A 24278-nucleotide genomic window follows, 5' to 3' on the forward strand; every position below is an offset into this window, starting at 1 on the left:
CCTACCAGCACGAAGTCGGTAATTCAGTGCGCAGGGCATGCAGGTTCAGCGAGGTTTCTTAGCTAGGTTTCTCTGTGTGAGCTGAAGAAATGCCAGTGTTATTGAAACTTAATTACGTTATAAATATCCAGTTAGGATAATTTCTTTGTAAACAAATGAAAATCAATCCAAAGCTTCTCCTGCGACATTTTTACCCTCCGCAGACAAAAGAAAGGGTATGAATTTGGGTTTTGTTTTTTTCTGTTTTTGCTCTTTTTTAAATCTACAAGGCTTTCTTGCCTTAGCTTTGTATGGTTCCTTCGATGATTATTTCATCGGACTCTATAGCTGCACATTTTCGCTGGAATAAAAGAAAACTACGACAAAAACAGTTTCATATCTTGGGAGGAAAATGGCAGAGAAAATAAATGTTGGACGTGAATTGAATTACAAAAGAAAACATGTAAGTCAGGCTCGTTTTAGTGAGGGTTGAAGATCTTCAGCACTCAAAAAATGCCACACTAGGACTAGTTTCTATTAAAAGTCTCTCTAATATAGTCCTGTGAAATTTAATATAACACATTCCCAAATAAGCTGTGCAATATGTAATGCAGATATTTTAAAAGGGGAGGGGAAACAAACTGAGGCATTTTTTTAATATTGCATTTAAAAAAGATAATGCAAATTTTGAGAACTCTTGCATCCAAGAGTTTCGTCTAAGCAACAACTGTACCACTTTGCTCTGCGACTTTGACCTCGTTGCAGCTTCACTGGAACTTGCTTACCCAAGTTGAAAGGAATGGGGTTTGGTGGCAGTAAAAGGTAGAAAGGTCCACAGGCATTCTGCAGTTTTCCATTGTTGCTCTTTTATTTCAAGGGTTTTAATAGTACCAAAAGTAGCCTAATACTGTAGCTCTAAAATGGAGAATACTTTTACCGTCTTTCTCTCCTGGATCATTTCCAAAGTACTTAAGGATTTATTGGGCCAGATACCAAACTATAGTTGAGATTCAATGTAGTGGCTAGTGCTGATTAGATGATTGATTAATTTCTAATTGTTTTCTAATTCAAAACTTCATTCACATTCTAAATCCTTGATGTTAAAATGCAGCTTATGTTGAAATTGAATTGTTTTGCAGCCTCTTCACAAAGCTGTATCAACCTAGTCAAAGTACTAGTGGAAAATGGCATAAGATCTTTCTGCTTGATTTTTGTTAACTCTTTCATTTCACTGTGATGAAGTCTTTGACCATACCTCAGTACTTTGAAATGATGAGATGTTTATTCATACTATGTCTGTGCTCAAACCCAATAATAATAGAAAGTGTTGTACTATTCAGGGTATAAGGTAGATGTTAAACTGCAGCTCTAACTTAATTGTCAATTGATTTTGACTATTTTAATAGCCGCTCTCCCTTTGTGCTGCCCTAATTTTGTTTGTAGTCCCTTTTCTTGCAAGTAAGGTGGAATGCAAACATAAACTTGACAAGTTCTAAATCTAGGCTCAGAAAAAGCATGAGTTTCCCAGTGTTACTGTGCCGCTCGGCAGCAGACTGGGGCTCGCAGTGCTTGGAAGAGCCTTTCTGCCAACTGTACCGCATTCCTGCTGCCTTGCCTTTTTCCCAGGGCTCGGAAGGAAAGAGCATCCCAGTTCTTCTTCACTCTTGGGAACACACACATTGTTTCAATAATCCAGGCAATAAATGCTAATTAGTAATGCTTAAGGACCCTCCCAGTCAGAGTAATTATCATAATTTACCTCTACCTTGTTAAAAACCATTCCTTGCTGATATTTTTTTTTTCAGCAATAGTTTGTCTCTTTGCTCTTTCTTTGGAAAGCACTCCTCATTGCATTAGCAAAAAGTATATGGGTCTGTTGTTGCACTGAAACGCATTTCACATATTGCATAGGGAACCAGAGCTGGAGGTGAACACATGTGAAGATTTCCCCCCCCACAAAAAATTTATTTTAAAACAGATATTTTTTCTTCCTCTGTCCTCCCTGTGCCCTCTCTTTTTCAGCACCACCAAAAACCACTTACAGGGGGAGAACAAAGGAAATTGCTAACTATAAAGGCATCATTAAGTATGAACAGCAACAGCAAGATAGACTGTGATATGACAACATATTTTATTGTACAAAAGTAGAGATAATTAAATAATTCAGTGGTATTCTTAGCTAATTAGCACAAAGATCTTTCAGAAGCCATCAAGAAAATGGATCTCATCAAATCTAATAATATGCTACATTTCCCAAAGATCCCATATTTTCCAGTGTTGCTACTGCTTCACCACCTGATACAGTAACACAAAAGGTTGCAAATATGTGCACAGTTAATTAGGCTGTTTTTCAAGATAATCTTTTCTGCATAAAATGATTAGGTAATTTGAGGAAGTGAATATATACAGCTGGAATTTTCAGTATTAGTCAATAACAGAGGGAAATATTAACAGCTTCAGAAAAAACAGATCCATTATAAATGATCCATTGCAAAGATGAAATTATGAGCTGGGATCCATTCCTGCGTTGACTATGACAATGCTGGTTCATTTTGATTTGACTTGAATGAATGCTGAAGTCTGAGATCTTTTAATAGAGTTAGTAGGGGACTAGATTGCTTGTTTTATGTTTTTCTCAACGTTGAGAGGAGTGTGGCAGAATCTAGGAAAGGTCTGGGACCTTTCCTTTAATGTGGACTCTTATTTCAAGGCTAGAGCCTGATCTCATTTGCCAATGGTATAAACTAGCCAGAACAGCATTCTTGTGAGTGGTGGTGTTTTAAGTCCTCAGTACAACAGCTATAACTAGAAACCACCTAGGGTCATGGGCAAACACTTTTTCCTCTAGATGCATGAATTTTTAGCAGGAATTGGAGACTACATGTCGTCATAAGCACAAACCAAGTTGGCAATCTACAGATACTTTACAGGGCAATAGGCTGCACAGACAAGTACCTGCAGGGCATTGATACTGCTACTGGAAAAATCTGTTAGGCATGTTCTCAGTAATTAGGTGCATCAGATATTATCCAGAATATCTCCTTATATTATTCAGAATATCTCATTATACTTCCTTGATCTGCATGTATACGCAAGTTCATGTGATGCATTATAAGCTCTAATTTACTGTCTTTAAATTTGATATATTCAAGGTTATTTTTCTCTGCTAAACAAAGGAATGTCTGAAAAATTGCCTTTCTCAGCCAGTTAAACATCTACTGTTTTAAGTAAATGTCAATATGCAGCTCACCCTTTAAATAGTGGAAGGGGAGGTGCATCAATCTTTTAGATACAGCACTAGTTCTTGTTTCCACTCTGGGCCCAAACTGAACTTTACTCCTGTGTTACAGTTATGGTGCATATTGACTCCACGGACTACCCAGACAAGTAATGCTGTGGGGTAAGACTCTATGGTTTGTAATTATTTATTATGCGTGTAAGATGGAAATTACAGGGTCATCTTGAAATTCTGCAGTGCCTAAAATTGTGATGTCCCTAGTTCATAAAAAGAGAATTTCCCTGCTCTAAAGATTTGAGACTGATAATATAAAGCAGACAGATTATGAGAAGAAAAAGCACGCAAAGGTGTAGTGATTTGCCCTAGGAAGCACAGTTCCATATTAGCAAAGCAAGAATTACTGTCTCCTGGTTTACAGCGCTGCCGTACTCAGTAGCATACGCTCTTTGTCTGTGGTACTCTGCAGGCTGTGAAGAAGGTTGCTGACGTGCTAGAGGACCCTCTTATGTACCCTTGGACATAATTACGAAAGAACGTGTTACTTCCATGAGAAAGTCATGCATTTCTTTCTCTTTTGTTTTTGTGCTGTTCACTTAATGCTTTGACAGCTGTGTTTGCTATATGAGGGCATTACAACTAATAAAAAATAATGATATTTTTCTAAGTGAAAGATCAGTCTCTGATTTACATGGAAGTCAAAGTGACTATGGAAGGCTGAGAGCACGTACTGCAATTGTTTTTATTTAACAGCTCTTCCTGCACTGTAGTCAATGAATCTCTGATCTCCTGGACTGAAATGTCTGACACTCATAGAATTATTTATTTGCTGTCTCTTGTATCTGTGGTCCACTATGTTACACTCACAGAGCTCCATCTACAGCAGTGTCCCTAACAGAGTGGACTGATGGTGCATTGGTTATAAATTATATATTCTTTAAAGGGAAGGGAGGTGGGAAGAGAGGGAAGACATACATGGATAAACGCAGGCTGTGCTGTGCAATATGTCTCCAGCCACATATATTGTGGCCTTCTGAGAAACAAGGAGTAGATTAGCTCTAGCAGAATTTATTTCCTACTGTTGAGTCTCAGACCATGACTGCTCATGTCAAATGGCCAATATGCTGAACAAAACTTGATACTTGCTGTTGTATAACTTCGGAAGATGGGACGAAAGGGGCACCCTTTGGTGTCCTGCATGCCAAAGAGGAGTCAGCTCCTGAGAGAAGTCTCCAAACAGCTCCCTCTGGCTACTGCAAGAAGCTGAACTGGTGGCTTCTCTTCCCTGGAAGGCTGTGTTTGATGATCGCAGGCCGTTATATACTTCTCACTTGACTGCCCTGCTGGTAACTTCACTTTTAGGATGAATTATGCAAGAAATGCTGTGAAGCATCAGACACTAAGGAACTGAGGATCGGGGGAAGAGTCCTCTCAGTGTATGAACTCATTTCTGTGTAAAGTCTGAGACTCACCTGGATTCCGGCTTCTCCAGAAAGGACAAGACAGTCATTCAAAAAATGATTGGTGGACTTTGTTTTCCTGTGCATGTTTGCCTGTATCATGTCTGAAATTGCAAAGAATATAATTGGTTATTCCTAAGGAATCCAGTAAATGGTGAATGTGTAAATCAGTTACCTACTTGTGTTTGTCTCATTTGATCATCCCTTTCCCCTGGGGTATCACTTTGCTTTTAGAGCATCTAGTTCCCTCTGGGGCTGGGTTATTCCTGGGGCTGAGAGGGAGGAGAAGACCAGGGAAAAAAAAATCCATGTTGGGAAGAAGGCTGATGGGTTAATATTTGGAGCACCTCATGCACAGATTGGTCATAATTTGCCCTCAAATCTTTTGTTCTGTTACATTTTTACTTCACAGATACCCTGCAGGGCAAGATGATTTAAAGGGTATGTTGCATCTCATTCTTGAAGGGCCAAAGTACATTAAAAGCTCTTAAAATTTGTATTTCTCTCTCTGCCCTGAATTTTGTAGGTAATTCAGAAATTATAGTATAGCTTAGGCATAGTTCCTTTTATCCTGCGTCCCCTTTTTATCTTTTTCACGTGACCTTGCATCTAGGATGTAGTTTGGGATATAATATGGACTTTGAAAGACACTTGAATGTAATCGGAGGAAGAGAGAAGCCATGATTTTGAATTACTGGTATTCTGCTTGCTGTATTTATGTCAGTTGTTCAGTTCTATTTGGAATGCAGGAATAAATGGGTTAAAAATAGTGATCAAAACCCAGTGAAAACATGACATTTTGGTGCAGCTTCCAAAACTGTTCATCTGAAGTCCTGTGTACTTTTTTTCTTCTCTTTTCTTTTTTTGGCAGCTAAATGCTATTTTTTTTCTTAATATCATTGCACAAAAACTAACATTGTGAAGGCAAGTGTAATTGCTCCAGGTTTTCTTCTCTGTCTGTTTTAGGATGCATTTTTTTCTCAAATTATAGCCACAGAACAAAGCACAAGCCTCCTCCCGTTGTGATTGCATGGAGGACTCGGGTGGTCTTGGAGCATTTGCAGTTGATGCAAGTTCAGCAGGGGCTGTACACAGGCAAAAGGAGACGCTGGTGGCAGAACCCAAGCTTAAACTAACATTTCTCCTGAGGGATCTTTCTCATCCCATATATGAAACTGCAGTGGGACAGTGGGGGAGGTGCGTTTTCACGTTTATCTTTTCAGCTGAGATATACAACCCAAGGTCTCCTCTGTTGTTCAGGGACAGATGTCCAAGGAAAAGTTATGTTCCTTTGGCACATGCTGTGTGAAACCTTGCTGCTGCTTCTTTTCTTTCTTTATTTTTTTTTTCATTCCTATTTTGGTTTTAATACACGAAAGGAGGCAACACTGTTGTTGGAAATACCGTCTCGCTTCAGAAATAAAAGGACAAAATATTCTGGGATGTGTTCGATCCTCTCCAGGTTGAAATGTATCTATCTGTTGGAAAACAATGCAAGGCTTAATGTTATAAAACATATGGAGTAATGTATGTGAGTCTTTTGTTCACATATGATCGTACCTCATTATTTAGTAATGCATCACGTCTGCAGCACGTTCCATCTGTGGATCTCAAGGCACTTTGTGCACAGAATTGAATTAACTCTCACAAGTGCCTTTGTGAGGTGGGTATAGTCATGTTCCTGTCTCCTATTCACATGCCGGGAAATCACATGCAGCGAATCAAATCCCATATTTTCAAGGTGGTTCACCTCTGTGTCCTCTTTTCCACAATGTAATTTTCCTGATAGCACAGAATAGAACTTCTGATTTTCAACTCAGCTATTCAAAAAATAGATCAAGGGTGGTAAAATCAAGTATCCTTTGATTTGGGTGAGCTTGTTTTCTTATCTGGAGAAGGGGAGTCTGACTTTAAACACGGAGAGTTTGCTTTTCAGGTTGGGGACCTGTTACGCTGTGCAGTGCTCCTGGGATAGGGAGGTGCTTAGTCCCTCTGGGAATCAGAGATAGCCTAAAAGCCCCGATGAGAAAGTTTGGCTTAAGCATTCTGCCTGAGATGGCAGAGTTGATAATTGGATTTCAGTTTTCTGAGCTCCAAGCCATTACCACAGCTATAAATCACAGTGTCTGCAATCACCATCTAATGCATCCTTCATTTTAAAATGTTTCCTTTGCAGCCTTCTCCCTCTGTGCCTCTCAGGCAACCTGGAGTATAGCTAACACAGCAGTGGAGGGCTAAGCAGCCCCTTCAGTAGCTCTTAGTGCAGCACGCTGTAACTTGTTGACTCTACCCAGCATTACCTCACTTCTTAAAGCAGTTTCTAATGTTCAAAGCCGCATGAGCTACACTCGACAACTTGAGTAGCTTTTACACCTATAAGGACTTTACATCCTAGTCAGAGAAGCTCCTGTCTTACATCTCTGGGGTCCTGCTAGGCTAGTGTTTCACCACAAACTCCTCCATCATGTGCACTATTGGCTTCTTCTTTAGCTTGAGTCTTGGGACAAAGAAATTCACTCTCCATGCCTAGAAGTTCAGGGATAGGATGGAGACTCGCGTTCTCTGCAACTCTACCTCTGCAGGAGGTGTGAGTGTATTGGCCTGTCTACGCTACCTTCAGCATCTGAGCTCGAGCTTGGGCCTAAGCTTCACTGAGGCTCTGGGAGTCCGATGCATTTACAGTGCCAGTCAGCTGCTGCCCTATGGGTGGTACTCGAGCTTATGATTGTGCAAAGAAAGAGTTCCTGCGTGAATGCGCATTGGCCATTAATCTGAGTGAGACAACTGTGGATCATGATAAACCCTCACTGACTCCACACGTTCCCTCTGTCATTAAACATTGGCTAAATGGTAGCTGAAAAATAAGGCAGAGTTTTGTCATGTGAGGTATTAACTGCAACCCAGGTATTAGGATCCCTTGCACTTCCTTGGCTCCAGTTCTGTTCTCCTGTGGTCCATGGAGTGCTTGCAGAGCTCCATGAGCGTCACTCCCACCCTGTAATCCAATCCGTTCTGGCAGAGTAAAATTTGGAGGCTTTACTGGTGGGATTATGTGAGAGAAGTTTCCACTAGGGACCATACCTTCTGATTTTGGTTGGAGTCTGCCCTGACTTTTTACATCTCAAGGACCCGAATATCTTTTTGTATGAACCTGGTTATCCCCTGCCTTTCTGCTAAAAGAGAAGATAATGGTAGTAGGCCTTCTAGTGATCCCCCCACCAACCAGCTAGGCAATTAATTCTTGAAATCTTTGGCATTGTTGGTACATCTGTGCTTAATCTGTAAAACCAAACTCTATTTTCCTGATAAAACAAAAGCAAAAGAATACATGGTTAAAAGAATAAGTATGTAGATACGCCCTTTTTTCCTTCTAATGTGTTTCTGAGAGTTAGATTTTTCTCTATATCTGCCACCTTCAGAGTCTTGCCTCTATCCTAATAACTGGACACTGGTTGATGTAAAACCAACATGTACAATGGGACAAAGTCTTTCGTGATCTGAATCTGGTGTTACTGACAGAATTGTACCAGAAATAATTTTGATCCAGAGACAGCAAAAAATCAGATGTAATACCCTAAACCAGTAACTCATCAGCAGGAGGCCTTGTTCCTACTGAGATTAGTCAAGCCCATTCTGCTACATACTTTTTATGCATATCGAGAGGAAGTTTGAAAGAAGATTTAATCTGTTTCCTAGAAGTTGCTGATTCCTTCCTGTAAAATAAGAAGTTTGTTTCAAGACAAGAACAAAATTTTGGAGTCTTCAAAATACTTTCTCTGATTGTGCCTCTAAAAGATTAATTGATATATGATGGATTTTCATAATAGTTGTCATTTTCTCTCCCCACGCAGATATACACATTGAAATTCTTTTCTAATTTATACTTCACATGACATGGGTCATGGTTACCCCTAAGCAAAGCATAAGTTAAAAGAGGACATGGACAGAACTGAAAGGTTGTAAAGTCCTCTGTAAGGTTTTTGGCATAGGAATAAATTTTATCTCTTCCCTTTAGCAATTCCAGTCTAAAGCAAAACCATTTTTAATCCTTGCTAAAAATCAGTCATTTTTTCAAACCCCATTCTGCCATGCAGCACGTCTGGCTTTTGTCCCCCAAAGATCCATGTATGACTGGAATGCTAAAAGAACAATAATAAGAATAAAGACTTAAAAGTAATGGGTAGTTTACACAGAGTCCTTCGTTCTGCGTCAAGAGCAGCACTAAAATTATGAGATAGTTTGAACCGCAGTACAAGATTCAGTGAAAGCTTGTCATTCCCCATGGATCCCTGCATTTCACCATTTCAGGCATTTTTAGGCATTTTTTCTTCTCATGATCTGACTTCAGAAGCTCATGAATCAATTTAGCAAGTAAAAGGTTTGCACATACAGCAGTCTAGGGTCTATATGAGAAACCCTCAGTGACCATAACTATCCTCTTCAGTGGAAGAGTCCTGGGGCCTCCCCTGAAGAGTTCCCTATGCTAAGCAGCACTGGACATTTCTTCTGCTGGTCGCCAGAACTTTGGGTTAATTCTGTACGTGTCTCCGGGTGATTAATGTGTCAAACAACTCAAAAGAAATTCTTGTAAGGGCTAAAAGCTCATTTTTGTCCCCACGGTCTGTAACTTACATTAGCTGAAACTGCTCTGAAAGCCTAATGGTAGATGTTAATGCCAGCTGAACGATTTTTGTTAAATTCTCCACCTCAAATAACTGTTGGGTTTCTAGTCTTTTTTAATACCATATTCAGAGGCTTGCTTCATGTGCAACAGATACCATTTGAAAGTTGAGCCAATCTTATCTAAATTATCTATTATTACAAAAGCCGATCTGCTTATTTAAAGTGGAATTTTCATCCATATTAGCTCTTATGTCAGGTAATTGGTTACTACTCCTGTTCAGCACTGGTGTATACCCATCTCTAAATTACTTGGGAAGCAGTAAAATATCCATTGCAACTGTATGTAACAATGCACCTTGCTGTCTGTCTTGGTGCCCAACTGAATTTATAGGACAAACTTTGAATTAATACCTGAAAGATCACAGGCTAAAGCAAACATTGATAATAAATGAGGCTCACTGGAAAGCTGAAGAGGAGGGTAATACCGTTGATATGAACAGTTAGGGAGTTCTCGCAGCAGGGAAACTCTTAAAGCCCCTAAATATGACATACGCAAAGTTAAGAACAAAAGAATAGAGGACAAGTTTTTTTTTTTTCCTGCAGACTGTGTTTGAATATGACTGTCAATGCAAGAAGCACAGGTTCTCTTCTACTGACTGAAACATTATGGGGATCCTGCAGGAGGCCAGATGCAGAGCAGCAGAGAGCAGAATCTGGCCAAAGACGATGGCAGAAGCAGACAGAGGTATCCTGCCTGGAGAGGCCACATTTCTGCCTCCAGCCGCTAGCAGGAATAACTGTTTCCCTGGGAACATCTCTATTTCTAGCTACATTTCTCTGGTTAGTGTCAAACTGCCACGAAAGCAATGAAGTCAGAGCATTTTGAGTCAAGATCAAAGTTCTTAACTTTAGTCATACTTTACATCTCGTGTTTGAGAAAGGACTATCAGTAAAGATGTCACTGAAATGTTTTAACTTCCTCCAGGGTGCCAACAGACACCTATAACATTGCAGAAATAGGGAAACTGGTACCTCCATGCACCCTCCCCCATCTTAGAACCCCAAAAATGGAGAATTAGGCCCCTTCTCATCATTCTAAAGAGATCCAGCTGAATAAACCAAAATGACTGGAACCAGCCTTTCATCTACTAATGGTCTAATGGGATCCCTTTGTGTTGATTTTAGCACTTTCTCTTCTTGGCTGCACTAAAGAATCCACTGCAGCAATGCCCAACCTTTTATTGTTGTGCCATGTTATTCATGAATTATTCCAGTTTCATGGTTATTTTTGTTTTGGCGTGCAGCCTGTTTTAAAATAGTTGTAAGACAAAAGAAAGGAACACAGTTTTTCCACTTCCTGTCTGTCTGTCTAGAGCCCTAAACATCTTCCAGCTTTGGGACTCTAGCTAATAACTTATGAGCGTGTGCACAGAGGACGGTGTGAACTGAGAACTTGGCATCCATGGATGTTGGTGTATTCTAGGCAAGTTTTGGTCGTACTCCACAGTGATCATCATCACCAAGCCATCCCTTGAAGCTGGAACGAAATCAGAAACCACCTCCTGACTCTCTTTAAACTTTAGGCAAAATTTAGACTTAGACTCAATTTATCCTGCCAGTCAATCTTTCCTTCAACTGTAAACCCAGAGAAGTGTGTTGAGAACTTGGTCCCACCTTTAATGAACACAATCCCAGACAGACATTTAAAAAAGCATATTTAACACGGTGCAGTTGATGACCTGTTGATTTTAAGGCTCTTCCAAAGCAGACATGGGCACTTGGAGAAGTAGGTTGACTTGAAGATGTTTACTCTTTTTCTACCTTTGCTCTGTCATTAGCTAAGAGGGGTTATGTCATCTACAGCTACTAGCTGTCACTGCTGGAAATGGCATGAGGAATCTCTGAGTGAAAAGAGGTTATTAGTGGATAAAAGATGACTCAGCTGCAGTGATGCTTTCTGGTATATTTTGGATGGTGAATGATTTCTACTGAGATCTATGACCAGCAAGAAGCTAGTCAGCTTAGCGACTACGTGATTATAGCCAGAGTTATGCAGGGATAACGCATAGTCATATGTTGTTCAGGATAGGGAGCAGAGCCAGTTTGCAGAGGGAAGATGTACTATTAGTGTACCAGGAGAGTCGAGGGGCTGTGCTTGTGCTTAAGTCTCATAGTAGGCCCAGGGCAATTTCCAAAATGCAGAGCAGACAGGCATATGTGAGTGTTCATTCAAATGTTTCAGACGCTGAGGCTTTTATCCCCACCAAACTGCGTCCTGGTTGCTTTCTAGCATTATGAGCTGGGTGGGCAGTGAACTAATCGAAGCTAATACTCAGCATAGCTATGTCCATTCTGAACGCTGAACCACCGAAGACCAGGCAACTCGCTGTCATCTGGACTGAGAATTGAGACGAAGCGTTTTTACTTAATTTCAGTGGCAGGGAGGATTTCCTGTGATGTTCAAAACTCTGAAAAAGAATGAAGCTGGGAGGTAATATTAAGCAGCACTGTGGGATAAGGGAAATTTCCCCTGCCCCTTGGTAACAATGGATCAGTCCATCTAATATTCCATTGCACAAACTGACATCTCTTTTCTAAAAATAGATGTCTGAACATTCAGTCAATGGAGTAATCCAATTGCCTGAACATTCTTGGGTGCTTTATCATTTAAATTGTAATAAATCACAGTATGCCACGAGCTGTATTGAGTTGCATCAAGTTACATTCTCACCAATAACATGCGGTAACCAGATGAAATCAGTGTGACATGACGTAACTGAACTGAAAATTCAATGCATGCACTGTTTTGTCTTAAAAAATTAGGGAGATTTTATTAAAATAACTGCCAGTGTCCCATTTTGAATCCCTATTTCTCTCTTGCTTATTTTAAATAATGAGCATATAGGACCTGCCCTGATATTCGTTGAACTCTGTTGAAAGACTACTAATGATTTCAGACTTTAGATCTGGCCTATTGGGGATTTTTAAGTAAAATATTAAAGAATCACTGTAGTGCATGTTTTAGGACAGTCCGACTAGCACAGTAATGCTCCCATGAGTTCCTCAGGAATTTGTGTCCACAAACTAATAGCTATCATTGTCTGGAAAATTTTCCCTGAATTTAGCTTATTTTTTTCCTTTTCTCACTAGAAGTAATGGGATAAAATAATTTTAAGTCTCATAAGTAGGCCCTTGTTACTCAGAGTAAAATTTCCCTGGACTACCTTAATGAATTCTCTCTCCTCCTTGGTCTTATACACGTTTCAGATATTTATACAAGATGTATGAACATAAAAGGATTATTTATAGCATTGTTGTTTCTGAAACAGAGGACTAAAGTTAAACATAATTTGGTTCAATCCTCAGCTAATGTAAATCATTCTAGCTCTCCTAAAAGTTACTGATGAATTCTTTCTGTGCACCCAGTTAAAGACTGGCTTCTACAGGAATGGTAGGAGGGAGAGCATTGAATAAAATGGGAGGAAAAAAAACGATGCCACCTGCAATGATATCTGGGGGATGGTCGGTATGCTGGAAAGTTCTCACAGGGTTTGGTTCTGCTGCAGGTGGAGGTGTGAAAACATTACGGGTGGGGTTACCAGTGCTAATGTAATTGTTAATAGCACAGGTGGGATGAAAATGCAACGGCATAAATTTTAGCTTGAGCTGATAACCTAACTAAGTATACAGGGTTCCTGCTCAGGTAGGTTATTTTGAGGGCTCTGTAACACATTCTGGGTGAAATATTACCTGAGCCAGCAAGATTGAGCCTGGCTACGCAGCCTGCTATCCCAGGTCTCTGCTACAGTACCCAGGCTTAAGCCTTGGGTACTTTGGCGTGAAGCTTCTCTGGTTCTGCCTGCCTCACTGCCGCAGAGTTAGTGACAAAACTGAAATCACTCATGGGGGTAAGGCTGGTGCACGCTTGCAGTAGGTAGGTCTGAGATATAAGAAGGGGGACTATTAAATCTGGTTCCTTTTCCCAATGTAAGAGACGTTTTGGAAGATCATAGGAGGTAGTGACTTGATGAGAGCGAACTCAGAAGCAGAAAGATGTGGGAAAGAGGGAAAGTAAGCCAGCAAGGACTGTATCTCCTGTCGTAAACTCTGACCGGAATTATAGAAAGCCAGTTGTGTGTAGCTCATTCCCACAACTCAGAGCAACTGATGAGGTACTTGAAGTGACCTCCACCATGGGGTAGAAGAGATCTGTGCAGCATAGCTGCAATGGAGGGCAGAACTTGGCTTTCTTACGTCCTGCTGACCAACTCTGCCACAGATGGAGGGTGAAAAAACGTCTCCTCTCAACCTGCTTAAAATGCTCCACTTCACATTAAGCTGTCTTTTTCAAATAGGACTTTTAAACTCTGATTAAGAAATGATAGTGCATACAATTTTGCTGGCATTTCTAGTAGGGGATGCTGCCCCCCCCCCACCCCACTGAAACCTGCAATGAGAAGCAGCTGCTGGAAGTAGCCTTTGAGTGAAACTTTGCTGCAGTCAGAACAAATCCATAAGCAGAGCTTAATGTTCCACCCTTCTTTCTTCACATGCTTTAGAAAAGTTAATTAAATGAGGCTGGGATTTGAAAAGTGAGAAGTACCATTGCCAAACCAGTTCCCCAGTGTTCCCCTTATTGTTCCCTCCGACCAGAACATCAGCACAGACCTCATTCCTACTACTTACATACCATATTTCCACAAACTTAATGGTTACAATGTGGTAATGAGCAATAGAATACCAGATGTTCTGATTAGATGGGCTTAATGGCCATGTTATAGTTTGTAGGGTAAATACAATAATTATTAAAAAACCCATTTTAAAGACACAGAAACCAAATGACAGGAATATTGAATGATTTGCCCCAAATTTCACATTAAGTCATTGGCAGAGTGAGGGAAATGGCTAAGGCACTAATACGGTTCTATCGATAGCAATGGAAAAGCAGCCAAGATGTCATCAGGTAGCTGTAGGTTTTAACACTCGAGTAGCGAATGTGTGGAGGTACTGCAATAAGCAAAATGTGACCCTCAGGCTGGTATACCTGGTTCTCCTGCACTCTGCTGGAGTGCATAAATATCGCCATGTTGTGGAAGGGCTTTCTCATACCTCTGACATCCTATGAAATCCTGGCCAGCAGTAGTGTAGTGAAACAGCAGTGACAAAATCTTTAATAAATGGGGCCAGGAAGGAAATACAGCTCTAACTCGTTGGCTAGAAAGACTCGATGATGAGCAGCAGTTTACATGACTACAAACAGACAAGAATCCTCTGGGCTTTTTTTTCTTCTTTTTCTTTTTTTCTTTTTTTTTTTTTAATGTCTTGTGGTCTTCATATTTATAGGAGAAAGATGCCAAGAAATATTGAAGCTGTATCTCCTCTTCCTCTGCTAGCACAGTTCCCCAGCCTGCAAAGCTGATTCTGTGTGGTTGGATGAGAAGAAACTCCTTTTTTTTCCTGTCTGTTTTCAGTGAGGACTATCTAAGCCTGGCACAGAGAGCCTCCAAAAGCCTTTACTGAGGTCTTCAACATCTGGCTGTGAGGCCAAAAGTTACCATGGCCCATTCATGCTTAAATTCCTGGTAGGAAGTTTGGTTTTCATGCTTTACTATGGTTTTCTTAGAAACTTTGATCTTCACTCCTGGGAGTCTTATATGTACTGCATCTGCATCATTGGCCTTAATCTTTCATAACTGAGTGGCCTAGTTATCAAAGTGTGACAGCTATCTTAACCTCCCACCCACTTCCCAACATAGCTGTAGGAGACTCTCCAACTGTTATGAAAACAGATAAGTTAATTGAATAGGCTGATTCTTCTCTTACTCCAAATATTTGGTCTCTTTTGTCACTACAGCTTGACTCCTTCAATTCTCCATCCATGTAGTCCCTGTCTCCATATAATCTCAGAGTTAGCTTTCAGAGTAGCACGTTTCCATGAACAAATGATTCACTTTTGCTCACCATTTTCCTGGACGTTGCTTTATTCCTGAAAGGTCGTTTTTTCAGGTGTGAAGACTAGCAGTTGGCATATTCTTAATATAAATAGTAACAGCTATCTCAGTATGAGTCAGCAGTCTCATCGTATCAGGGTATATAACAGGAGCACCATAAAAAAGCAATGGGTAGTAACTCTGCCCCTCTACCTAACAGGGGGCTGCTTTGGGTGCAGAACAGCTTCTACTTTTGGATCCACACTTCAGTAATGAGATGGACCATTCACTCTGTTGTCTGTTGGGAAACAACAAGAGCAGTCAAAGGCTCGGAAATCATGACTTCTGGGAAAAATAACTGAGAGAACTACATATATATATATATATATATATATAAGTCAGGAGAAGAAAAGGCTGAAAATGAAACTTGAAAATTACTTTCAACTACATAAAAGAGAAAAGCAGAGAAGAAGTAAATTGCTTTCCACGTCCACTGCAGACGAGGCCCATAAGACAGATCTCTCCACCTATGATTTTTCTCAAAGAAAAAATTGTATTGTACCAATAGAATTTGACAGAAAGAGAATCTGCTGGATTACAAAGTGTAGCACATTTTACCTCCCTTTGTTGGTCTACTGGGGGTTGGTGACAGTTCCCCCCCCCCCAACTTCCTCCTTGGCAGTCCATTTAAAACTGGCTCATATTTTGTTATTACCTCTGATGGTTAGCAAACGGCCATATCTGTGAGTTAACTCTCATTTATGATCTTCTCATAATGATAAAGTGGTTCTTTTAAGAGTCCCACTGCTTGCCAAAAGCCTATTATTGCAACAGTCTAAAGCCATTTCCAAAATAATTTATTGGATAACTGCACACTGAATGAGTAAGAAGCACTAGGAAGGCTCTCATTTAATACTAGCAATCAAATACATTTTAATGTACCCATAACCAGAGTATCCAGATACCATGTATTTAAGAGTAGCATTACTTCTCTCTAAAAGAACCACATTCCCCAGTCTTGCTTTTACATTGCAGCATTTGTTTCTGGGATAATTTTCAAGAAGGACTTTTGAACAAGCTTGTTGTGGGCTTGCCCAGCAGAGAGACGTATCTGAGCTGGCTCTCCACAAATAGCAAGCAGCAGAGGAGGACTTATCTACACAGGCAGGTGCAAAGAGAGAGAAACTTCTCTTGTCTGTGTCCAGAGCCGGCCAAACCAAGCCAACTGTGGTCTGGAAACCATGCAGCCATGTGTTAACATATTAGGATATATAAACTAAGGCTGGAGCTGGTTCACATCCAGCGAGCTTGGAGCACAGCAGAGGAACTCAGGTCTGTCAAACCCCATGGAAATTAAGGAAAGCTATGCAACTTTTCGCAAGCATATAATTCTCCAAGGGTGTGTCCATGAGGTCAAACCATGCCGTTCAGATTTGGACTGCAGTCCGTTTGAGTCCAGATGCAAACATCATAGAGATCAGACCTGATTTTTGGGTTTGAATTCATTAAGTATAGAAAGATGTGTTTATTTGTGTTATTTCATCAGGATTTTATAAATCATTTCTTCATGTGAACACAAGATCATTCACAAATGGAAAAACCTTGCTGAGTTATTTCATTTTTTTGAGCTTCTAATACTAAAAATTATCAGGTTTTTGATAAATTGCATGAGTTCTGTGACTCATGAGGGCTGTAGGTGGTATTATTTGTTTAGGTGTCTGGAATCCCAGTGTCAAACTTGTCTTTGTCAGAAGATTGATACAACGTTGGTTTTGGCGAGAAACATGGTAGGAGAAAGGACATCACTTAACAGATACTTAAAATGTGGTCAGACTCTGAAAAGTGACTCTTAGAAATGACATTGTGGTTTTCCATATTTATTTTCTCTCAACAACTTCCAGAAACAATCTGCTGAGTTCACAAATCTAAAGGTGATTTGTTGAGCTGTCACCTCTCCAAGCTCAATGGAGGGTTTTGAAAACTCCGCCTTCTTCCTTGTGCCTCTTCCATCATCACCGCTAATAAGGATCCCACAACTGGAAATTAGCTGACACGCTGCTGATGGATGCATGAGGCCGAGTAAACTCTAGCGGCTCTTCCATGGCTCCTTTGACTTATCAGGGATAAAAAGAGCAATGATTCAGCTTCTGCCAGAGGCAATACAGAGGTATACAGAAAGAAAATTATTAAGTAGCAGTAGGATGATCCAGTGGTTGAGACATGGCTCTGAAACTGTGGACRTCTTAATTCAGTTCTCATCTTTAAAATAATCAAGTGCTCATGCTCTCTGTACTCTATACAGCTGCCGTTAGCCTTGTCAAGATTGGCAAAYGAACTAGCCAGATCACTCCTTCAGTCTGCAAAAGCGATCGCTGGGTTCCTGATACCTGTGCAGGCTATGGGCAAAAGCTACATGTCACATGTAGACGATAATAATCTGGCCCGAAACCTAGCATAACCCTACTTACTGCAATGTTCTTGCCTGAAAACTAAAGCTAATTAGCCCATGTGGAGCAAAGCTGCTGATGCAACTAGACTGCTTCTGATGCCAGAGCTAGCAGGGGTTCCCCTCTGCAGTGCCATGTAGGCACAGTCATAGCATACTAGTCAAGCAAAAATAAATCATTATAACTGAAATGTCCTGGACTTGTCATGGCAAAGAAGTCAATCACACAAGTGATGATATTGAGAAAAATATCACTTAATTTTTCAGTGGAAAATATTCAAGGACAGTTAAAAAGCCCCAAATTAGGTCATTCTTCTATAATCCATTATGTTGAGTGCCTATGGAGCAACATTGAGGAAGGTCACTTTTAGATACCTTAAAAGGGTGACACTGATTTCCCCACTGAAATACAGAGATTATGGGTTCTTATTTCAAAAACATCTGTGTCATCTCTACAGCTGACACACCCAGAATGTGATTTTTTCCCGTGCAAAGGTAGAATAATTTGCTCAAGCAACATTTACTCTGCGCATTCTCATTTACTCGCATAAACTACGTCTGATATCGTTTTTGTTAAGAGAAAGCTCGCTGGCATGAAATTGGGCTTATCAGGGCCTGAAGCTGTGAGTCAGGAGTACCGTGTGCCGTTTCACCGTGCACTTCTCCGACCTGCGCGAGGCCACTAAGGCTTGGTCCAAACCCAGCCGAAGGGACATGAAAGAGTCCTGTTGACTTCAAAGGGGCCTGACTCAGGCGAGATTTCTCTGTGTCACGTTCCTCATCTTTCCAGCTGGCAGAGCTGCCTACCTCTTAGGTAGCGAGGCCTAATGATTCACCCCCTGTACGCAGGGATCATGGGGAATTCTGCCAGAGGGCTGGAGGGTGACTCTGAAACACGAATATGATGAGGTTTCAGGTTACATTGCTGAGGAAACCTGATGCTGCTTTGGTTAATATGGCTTGAGCAGCCGGAGTTTTTGTCTCAGCTAGGACTGTTGGCGCGTGTTCGTGAGCTCTTAAGGCCGGTGGGTATGTTTTACTCTGCATCAAGTGCTTGAGCTTTGCAGATTAGCTATTTTTTTCAGACGCAAGGCTCGTCCGTGTTGCCCTCCTGTTTTACTCCAACCTGAGGTGCCAACGAGCAGAGAGATGGCTGCAGTTCAGGCTCATCTCCAAAAAGCCCCAGCCTGAACCAGGCCCAGATGCAACCGTCCCGAGGCTGATCCCGGGTCGGAGCCCTTGCAAAGGGCCGACAGCACCCCACCCTCAGCCCCAGCTGCAGCCGCTCAGCAACTGGGAGGCGCTGGGGGGCACTGGGTGGAGGCGCAGGGCTGCAAGGCAAAGACACCTCTCCGAAAGGTGGGCGCGCCGGTGAAGGCCGGTAAACGCAAGGTACTTTTTAAAGCTTTCTACATCTTTTCTGGAACAAAGAGCGGCGGCCGTGGAAACAAAGATAAAGCCCGTTGACGAACGATGTCTGCAGTCGCAACGCGCGCGCTCACACGCACACACACACCGCGTATTACAGTGATTTTAATTGCTTGTAACCTACCCCCGCTTCCTCCCCCCCCCCTCGCTGCTCCCTCCTCCCGCAGCCTCCCCCCTCGCCCCCCCACGAGTTAATCTGTCGCTAGATTCTCAGCTTTTCTTTTGCTTCTGGTTTCATTTTCAGATGACAAAATTCAAGGCACACAGCTCTGCTGTCTGGTTGCCCTGGCAACGGCAGCCTATTATCGTACCTTGTCATTCATCAAGAAAGAATTGCACTTGACAGAGATAGACCAAAATGCCTGCAGTCTGCAGCATAAAAAAAGGGGGGGGGGGAAGGAAAAAAAACTGTTTTCTTTTCTTCCAAGTATGTAAAAGGCCTTTAATGCCTATTTAGTTACATGTTTTATTTAACGTTGCTTATTATCCACTAACGCGATTGTCGATCCTCTTAGAAATAGATATTTCCTCCTCAAAAATATATTTAAGTCAAACCTGTATTTCTGCCTTGCTTTCAAACCCTTTCACCCTGGTGCACAATATAAAGGAAATGGTTAAATGATAAACGTTTTGCACGTTGAATCTACCAAGTGACCACACAAATGCTGCCTTTCTGCTTAATTATGCCTTGTGTTGGTTAGCTTTCCTGCTCTCTTTATAGAGCTTCAAAAATAATTAGCAGGGTATGTAATAAATAATTGAATTTTATCTTTAATTAAGCCTTCAAGTGTTGTGGAATACAGAAAAGTGAATGTATGTGAAATGTACGTATATATTGTGTCAGTACATATATATATATGTGTGTGTGTGTGTGTGTATATATATATATATATAATGTGTTGTATGTATTAAAAAGGTGGAGGTTTCTTTGAGCACAAAAGGTGAAATCACTCTTTCTGAAGTTGGACCAGTCCCAAATTCATTGTTCTTCAAAGGCAGGAAAAGGTAATTGCTTGTTATTTTGCCTACCTCATCTTTGCCATTTGAAATAACCCAAATTAATTCCTGAAACCTGTGGCCTCATACTTGTTGTTGTTAATGAACATGCTTGTATGTTGAAACACCCAGTATTATGATTTTTTTTAAGTCTGAGTATTTTTCTGGTAACTGTATAGTTGTTTAAATAGCTGTGATTGTGGRGATTTTGGCTATTTTTATAAAAGGATTTGGGGACGGAGTTTTTGCTTGCATTGGTCAATCTGCTTGTTAAAGGTGGGATATGTTGTAAAATAGGTTTTATTGGCCATGTGGTATTTTAAGTACATATCCTCCTTGCTTGGGTTTTGAATCTCTGATTGTTGAATCTTTTGTCCTGRAGATCAGAGAAAAGGAAAGAGAGATAGTGGAGGAGAAAGATAGAGTGCACTTAAAAAAGGAAAAAAAAAAAAAAAATCCCCTCTCAGATTCTAACGTGAGCTCTGTTTATTTTCATTAAGCGTGTCGTCTGCGCGGTGCTCAGCCTGCAGGGGTGAGGTGCTCTGAACTTTGGGCGCGGGGTTTGCGCTCTCCCCCCCTCCCCGAAAACAGAAATCCGCGTGCTGCTCTCTTTCTACATTCGAGCTCCCCTGTCTACACAAACTCCCACATGGGTAAGGGATACACAGGGAAAATACACGGTTGTGATTGCACCGAATCGAATGCAGATCTTTTCATTAGAGAGGTACTTGGTGCTTGCTGGCTGGGAAAGTCTCCAGAGGACGCATTCTTCCCCGTCCACATTTACAAGCCTCGGACGCTTCTCGACGCGGATTTCGGGTTTATTTGCAGCAGCGACCCGACGACAAAAAGAGCAGGGAGAGAAGGGGATGGCACTTAAAACCTCTACCGATACGCTGGCTCCTAGAGCCACTTCTGAACTTTTTTACTTTTTTTGCTTTAATAATGCCGCAACACCAGTGTTCATTTCCTGTTCAACCTCAGCCCTACCTTTTGATTTTTAAATCTCCCTTAGGCTAGGGGTTTCATCGGACAAAGAAATGAACAGGCAGAAACAATTAAACTAGCAGATACAGTGAAAACCAACACCACAGCACTTTGGCAGAAATTGCAACGTATGAACGAATCCTGTCATGTATTTGATGTTTCAACAGTCGTTCTTATTCTTACAGTTTCTTCCAGCCTCCCTTTCGGCTAGAAGAATTCTGCTCTCCCCTAGGACCTCATAAATACGTAGAGGCACTGAAAATATTTTTTCTGTATATTAATATTACATGATAATCTTGTTGGAGAAAAATAAAATGCTAAAGCTAGATCTTTTTAACTGCAAAATGGCTCTTTAAATCCCTTTTAAATGTTCGCATATGTCTTTATGAAAAATTGGAATTTGGAATGTTTATACAGCCCTGAATAGTGCAAGTGAATATCCTTAAATTAGCTTTTCAAGTTGATTTACAGCCTGAAAATTCTGTAACAAGACACGAGTGTTATCTGTTAAGAACGGAATACGTTTTTTTTTTTGTTATTATCTGTCTGTGTGTCTTTGCTGTGAAACAAAATGGGAGCCAAAATGCCAGCTATAAAATGCACTTTCAGGCGGAGGAAAGGCTGTATGGGAATTAACAAAGAAAGAATTAACTTACTTCAAAATTAAAATACTGCTTGATTAAAACCTGTATTTTACACAAGATTTATTGATCAAATCTTACACTATAAGGGGAAAAAAAGTCCCTGGAAGTCAATATTTGTTTTACTTGGGAAAGGACTGGACATCTATCAGATCTATCTAATTAATTGGTTCAGTCTATTGACGTGTGGGTCATTTATCTCACTATCTTTCTAGGCCTTTATTTTGTGCGTGTAGTCTTGCTACCTGAGTATGTGATAGGTCAGAAAATAAGGCCAGAAATAGGGAGCTCTATGGATTTCTGAGCATTTTTAACCCCTTGTTCTGATACAGTCACCAAAAAAGTTGTTGACAGAAGATTTAGTTGGGTGGATGGAAATGTATTTGTAGCCTGTAAGGCCATAAAAGACCCTCATAAAGAGCTTGTACGGCCCCCTCCACGGCCTGAGCCAAGGAGCCATGCTCAGTAAACTCTATTCGCCAAATTTCAGCAACTACTTTGGCTTTATTTGTGCTCTGGCGCATGGGGAATAGCTAATTCTCTGAAGCCAAGTTTTTAAAGCACACTTGGCACACCCTCTAAATTTGAAGTCACCCTTAATCTCTGAAATAAGTGTAAGTCAGAGAGATGCTTGCTACAAGCCCGACTCAATAAAACCCTTGTCCTGTGTGGCAGGAGGGACATCCATGCGAGCTCTCACAAGCCTCCAAAGATTGACTCTGGAGGAGAGGAGGGCTGCTGCGCCGTCTTAGAGGAGGTTGCTCTGTGTGAGAGCCAGATGGAGATTTTATTGAATCCAGCCTTTGGTATTGACACAATAAAACACCTCCTGTAAACCAAATTCACTCTTTCTCCCTCCTTCTTTCTCCCCCCCCCCCCCACTTTCCTCCTACTGCAGAGCAAATTTGAAGAATGCTGTGAGTAGACTAAAACCATGGCATGATGCGTGCTTATCTAAAGTTCAGTCTCTGTTACAGTGACTCTGTTACCTTTGAATATGTCTGATATTAAAATGTCATGGCTCAGATTCTGACTTTTGCTCATGATGAGTTATATCCTGTGCTACAAATCACTCTTTGCAATGACCAGTGCTTTCCTGAGTGAGAGGCAGTGGTGGGACAGTTAGAGGAAGGTTCAGACCATTTGTCTCCTTGCAGAGTATATTTTTCCGAACTATTTTTGCAGGTAATACTGCTCTTCTCGGAGGCACCACTGAAGGTTAAGATCTAGATTTGACAAAGAGAGTCTGGCTTATCTGCCAACTTTTCTAAGCCTGATTTCAAAGGTCGGAGCTGTGACCTGCAGTCCTTCTTCCTCCCAATTACCTTCCATTCCTCTTCAGAGGCAACCAAACTGAAGATACATTTACAGRTTCACCACTAAAAGCTCTTGAGATGCCTAAGGAGGCTGGGTATCCGTGTCTGAAAATGGTTCCAGCTTGATGCAGCCAAACACTGACCTCTGCCTCTAAGTACCTCTGGGCCATAGCATTCACTGTAGAGCACAATCCAGTAAGTGTGCACAAAACCTTGGATACTGGGTTGAGGGAAAGCTGGTGGAGAAACGCCTTGTCTGCAGCTCGTAGTTGCGATGGAGAGGGATGTGGGCATGTTCCTGCATAGTACACCTGACCTTAAAAAAAGAAAAACAAACAAAATGGAACTTGAACATCAGGATTTTTTAAATTAGTGAAAATTGAATGAAAGCAAGGCAAAGGAGGAGGCTGAGGGGGATATATGCAGGTAGGGTCAGTATAGGCATAGTCGCTCCTTCTATTGAATGCTGTGAAAATAGTCTWGTGGTACCATCAGAGCAATGTCAGAAACACATTTGGATTATCTCAGTTTTTAAATTACGCAAGAAGCAATAATTTTTATCTACTTTTGGTAAGATAATTGAATCATGTCTCTCTCATGTGCAACTGGTATTCTGTAACATTATAACCTCAAAATTTTTGGTCTGATTTTCAGCTGCTTCCAAGGGCTGCGTATATCATGAAGCTAYGAGGCATTTGTATCTAGTACAAAATACAATTTCCCATTTGTAACACAGTGTTAGTGGAAAGGGATGGTTGTCCTAAGGGCTGTGCTGCTTTCTGCTCGCTGCACTCCGACGCATTAACTCTGGATCCTGCTTTTCTTAGGGCTTTCTGGCTTGAGGAAGTACTTCTCAAAYGCCATCGTAGTGGCTGAGGTTGGGGTGGAGGGTTTTCCTGGCAGCCTCTGTGTTAGAACAGAGAGAGGTAAAGTGGACATCATTGTCTTTGGAATATCTGTGCTGCCGAGCAGAAGGATCTCGGATCCCAAGTTGCCACCAGGCATGAAAAACAAGCTACTTGTTTTCTATTTGCAGAGGCATAGTAGGACCACTGTGCAGTATGTTGGCAAGTGATCCTTGTTGGCACCAGGCCTGCTGGGGCGCCTTTCAGGATGGGACCATTGCCTTAAGATGGCATTGGGCAGGGCAGCTACGGCTTCATGGTGAGAGACTGCGGGTTAAGTCTTTCTTGGGAGAGCCTCCGAACTGGGAACTTTGTTTTGAAGCAGTTCTAAG

General features: G+C 41.2%; 1 protein-coding gene and 1 long non-coding RNA gene across 21 annotated transcripts in view; both read left to right on the forward strand.

The window, feature by feature from the left end:
• LOC146589120 (uncharacterized) overlaps window positions 1-4848 on the forward strand; it is a 77127-nt gene extending 72279 nt beyond the window's left edge. For 9 of the 20 annotated variants that reach the window (XR_014897265.1, XR_014897256.1, XR_014897257.1 and 6 more), the window contains one exon: window positions 3330-4848. Coding sequence is in view for 4 of the 20 variants with exons in the window: in XM_085316821.1 (XP_085172947.1) it covers window positions 3330-3345 (16 nt within the window). In the remaining 16 variants the exon portion in view is untranslated. The remainder of the gene's footprint in view (window positions 1-3329) is intronic. The other 11 variants (XR_014897259.1, XR_014897255.1, XR_014897269.1 and 8 more) reach the window with 3 other exon arrangements.
• Window positions 4849-18982: 14134 nt separating this feature from the next.
• On the forward strand, window positions 18983-22694 carry LOC146589121 (uncharacterized). The gene is made up of 3 exons (XR_014897271.1): window positions 18983-19065; window positions 20018-20106; window positions 20598-22694. It is a non-coding gene; the product is annotated as an uncharacterized LOC146589121 (long non-coding RNA).
• Window positions 22695-24278: the final 1584 nt, after the last annotated feature.

Source organism: Rhea americana, unplaced genomic scaffold, assembly GCF_003343005.1.
Source record: "Rhea americana isolate MKP2758 unplaced genomic scaffold, rheAme1 scaffold_48, whole genome shotgun sequence".
Lineage (NCBI taxonomy): Eukaryota > Metazoa > Chordata > Aves > Rheiformes > Rheidae > Rhea > Rhea americana.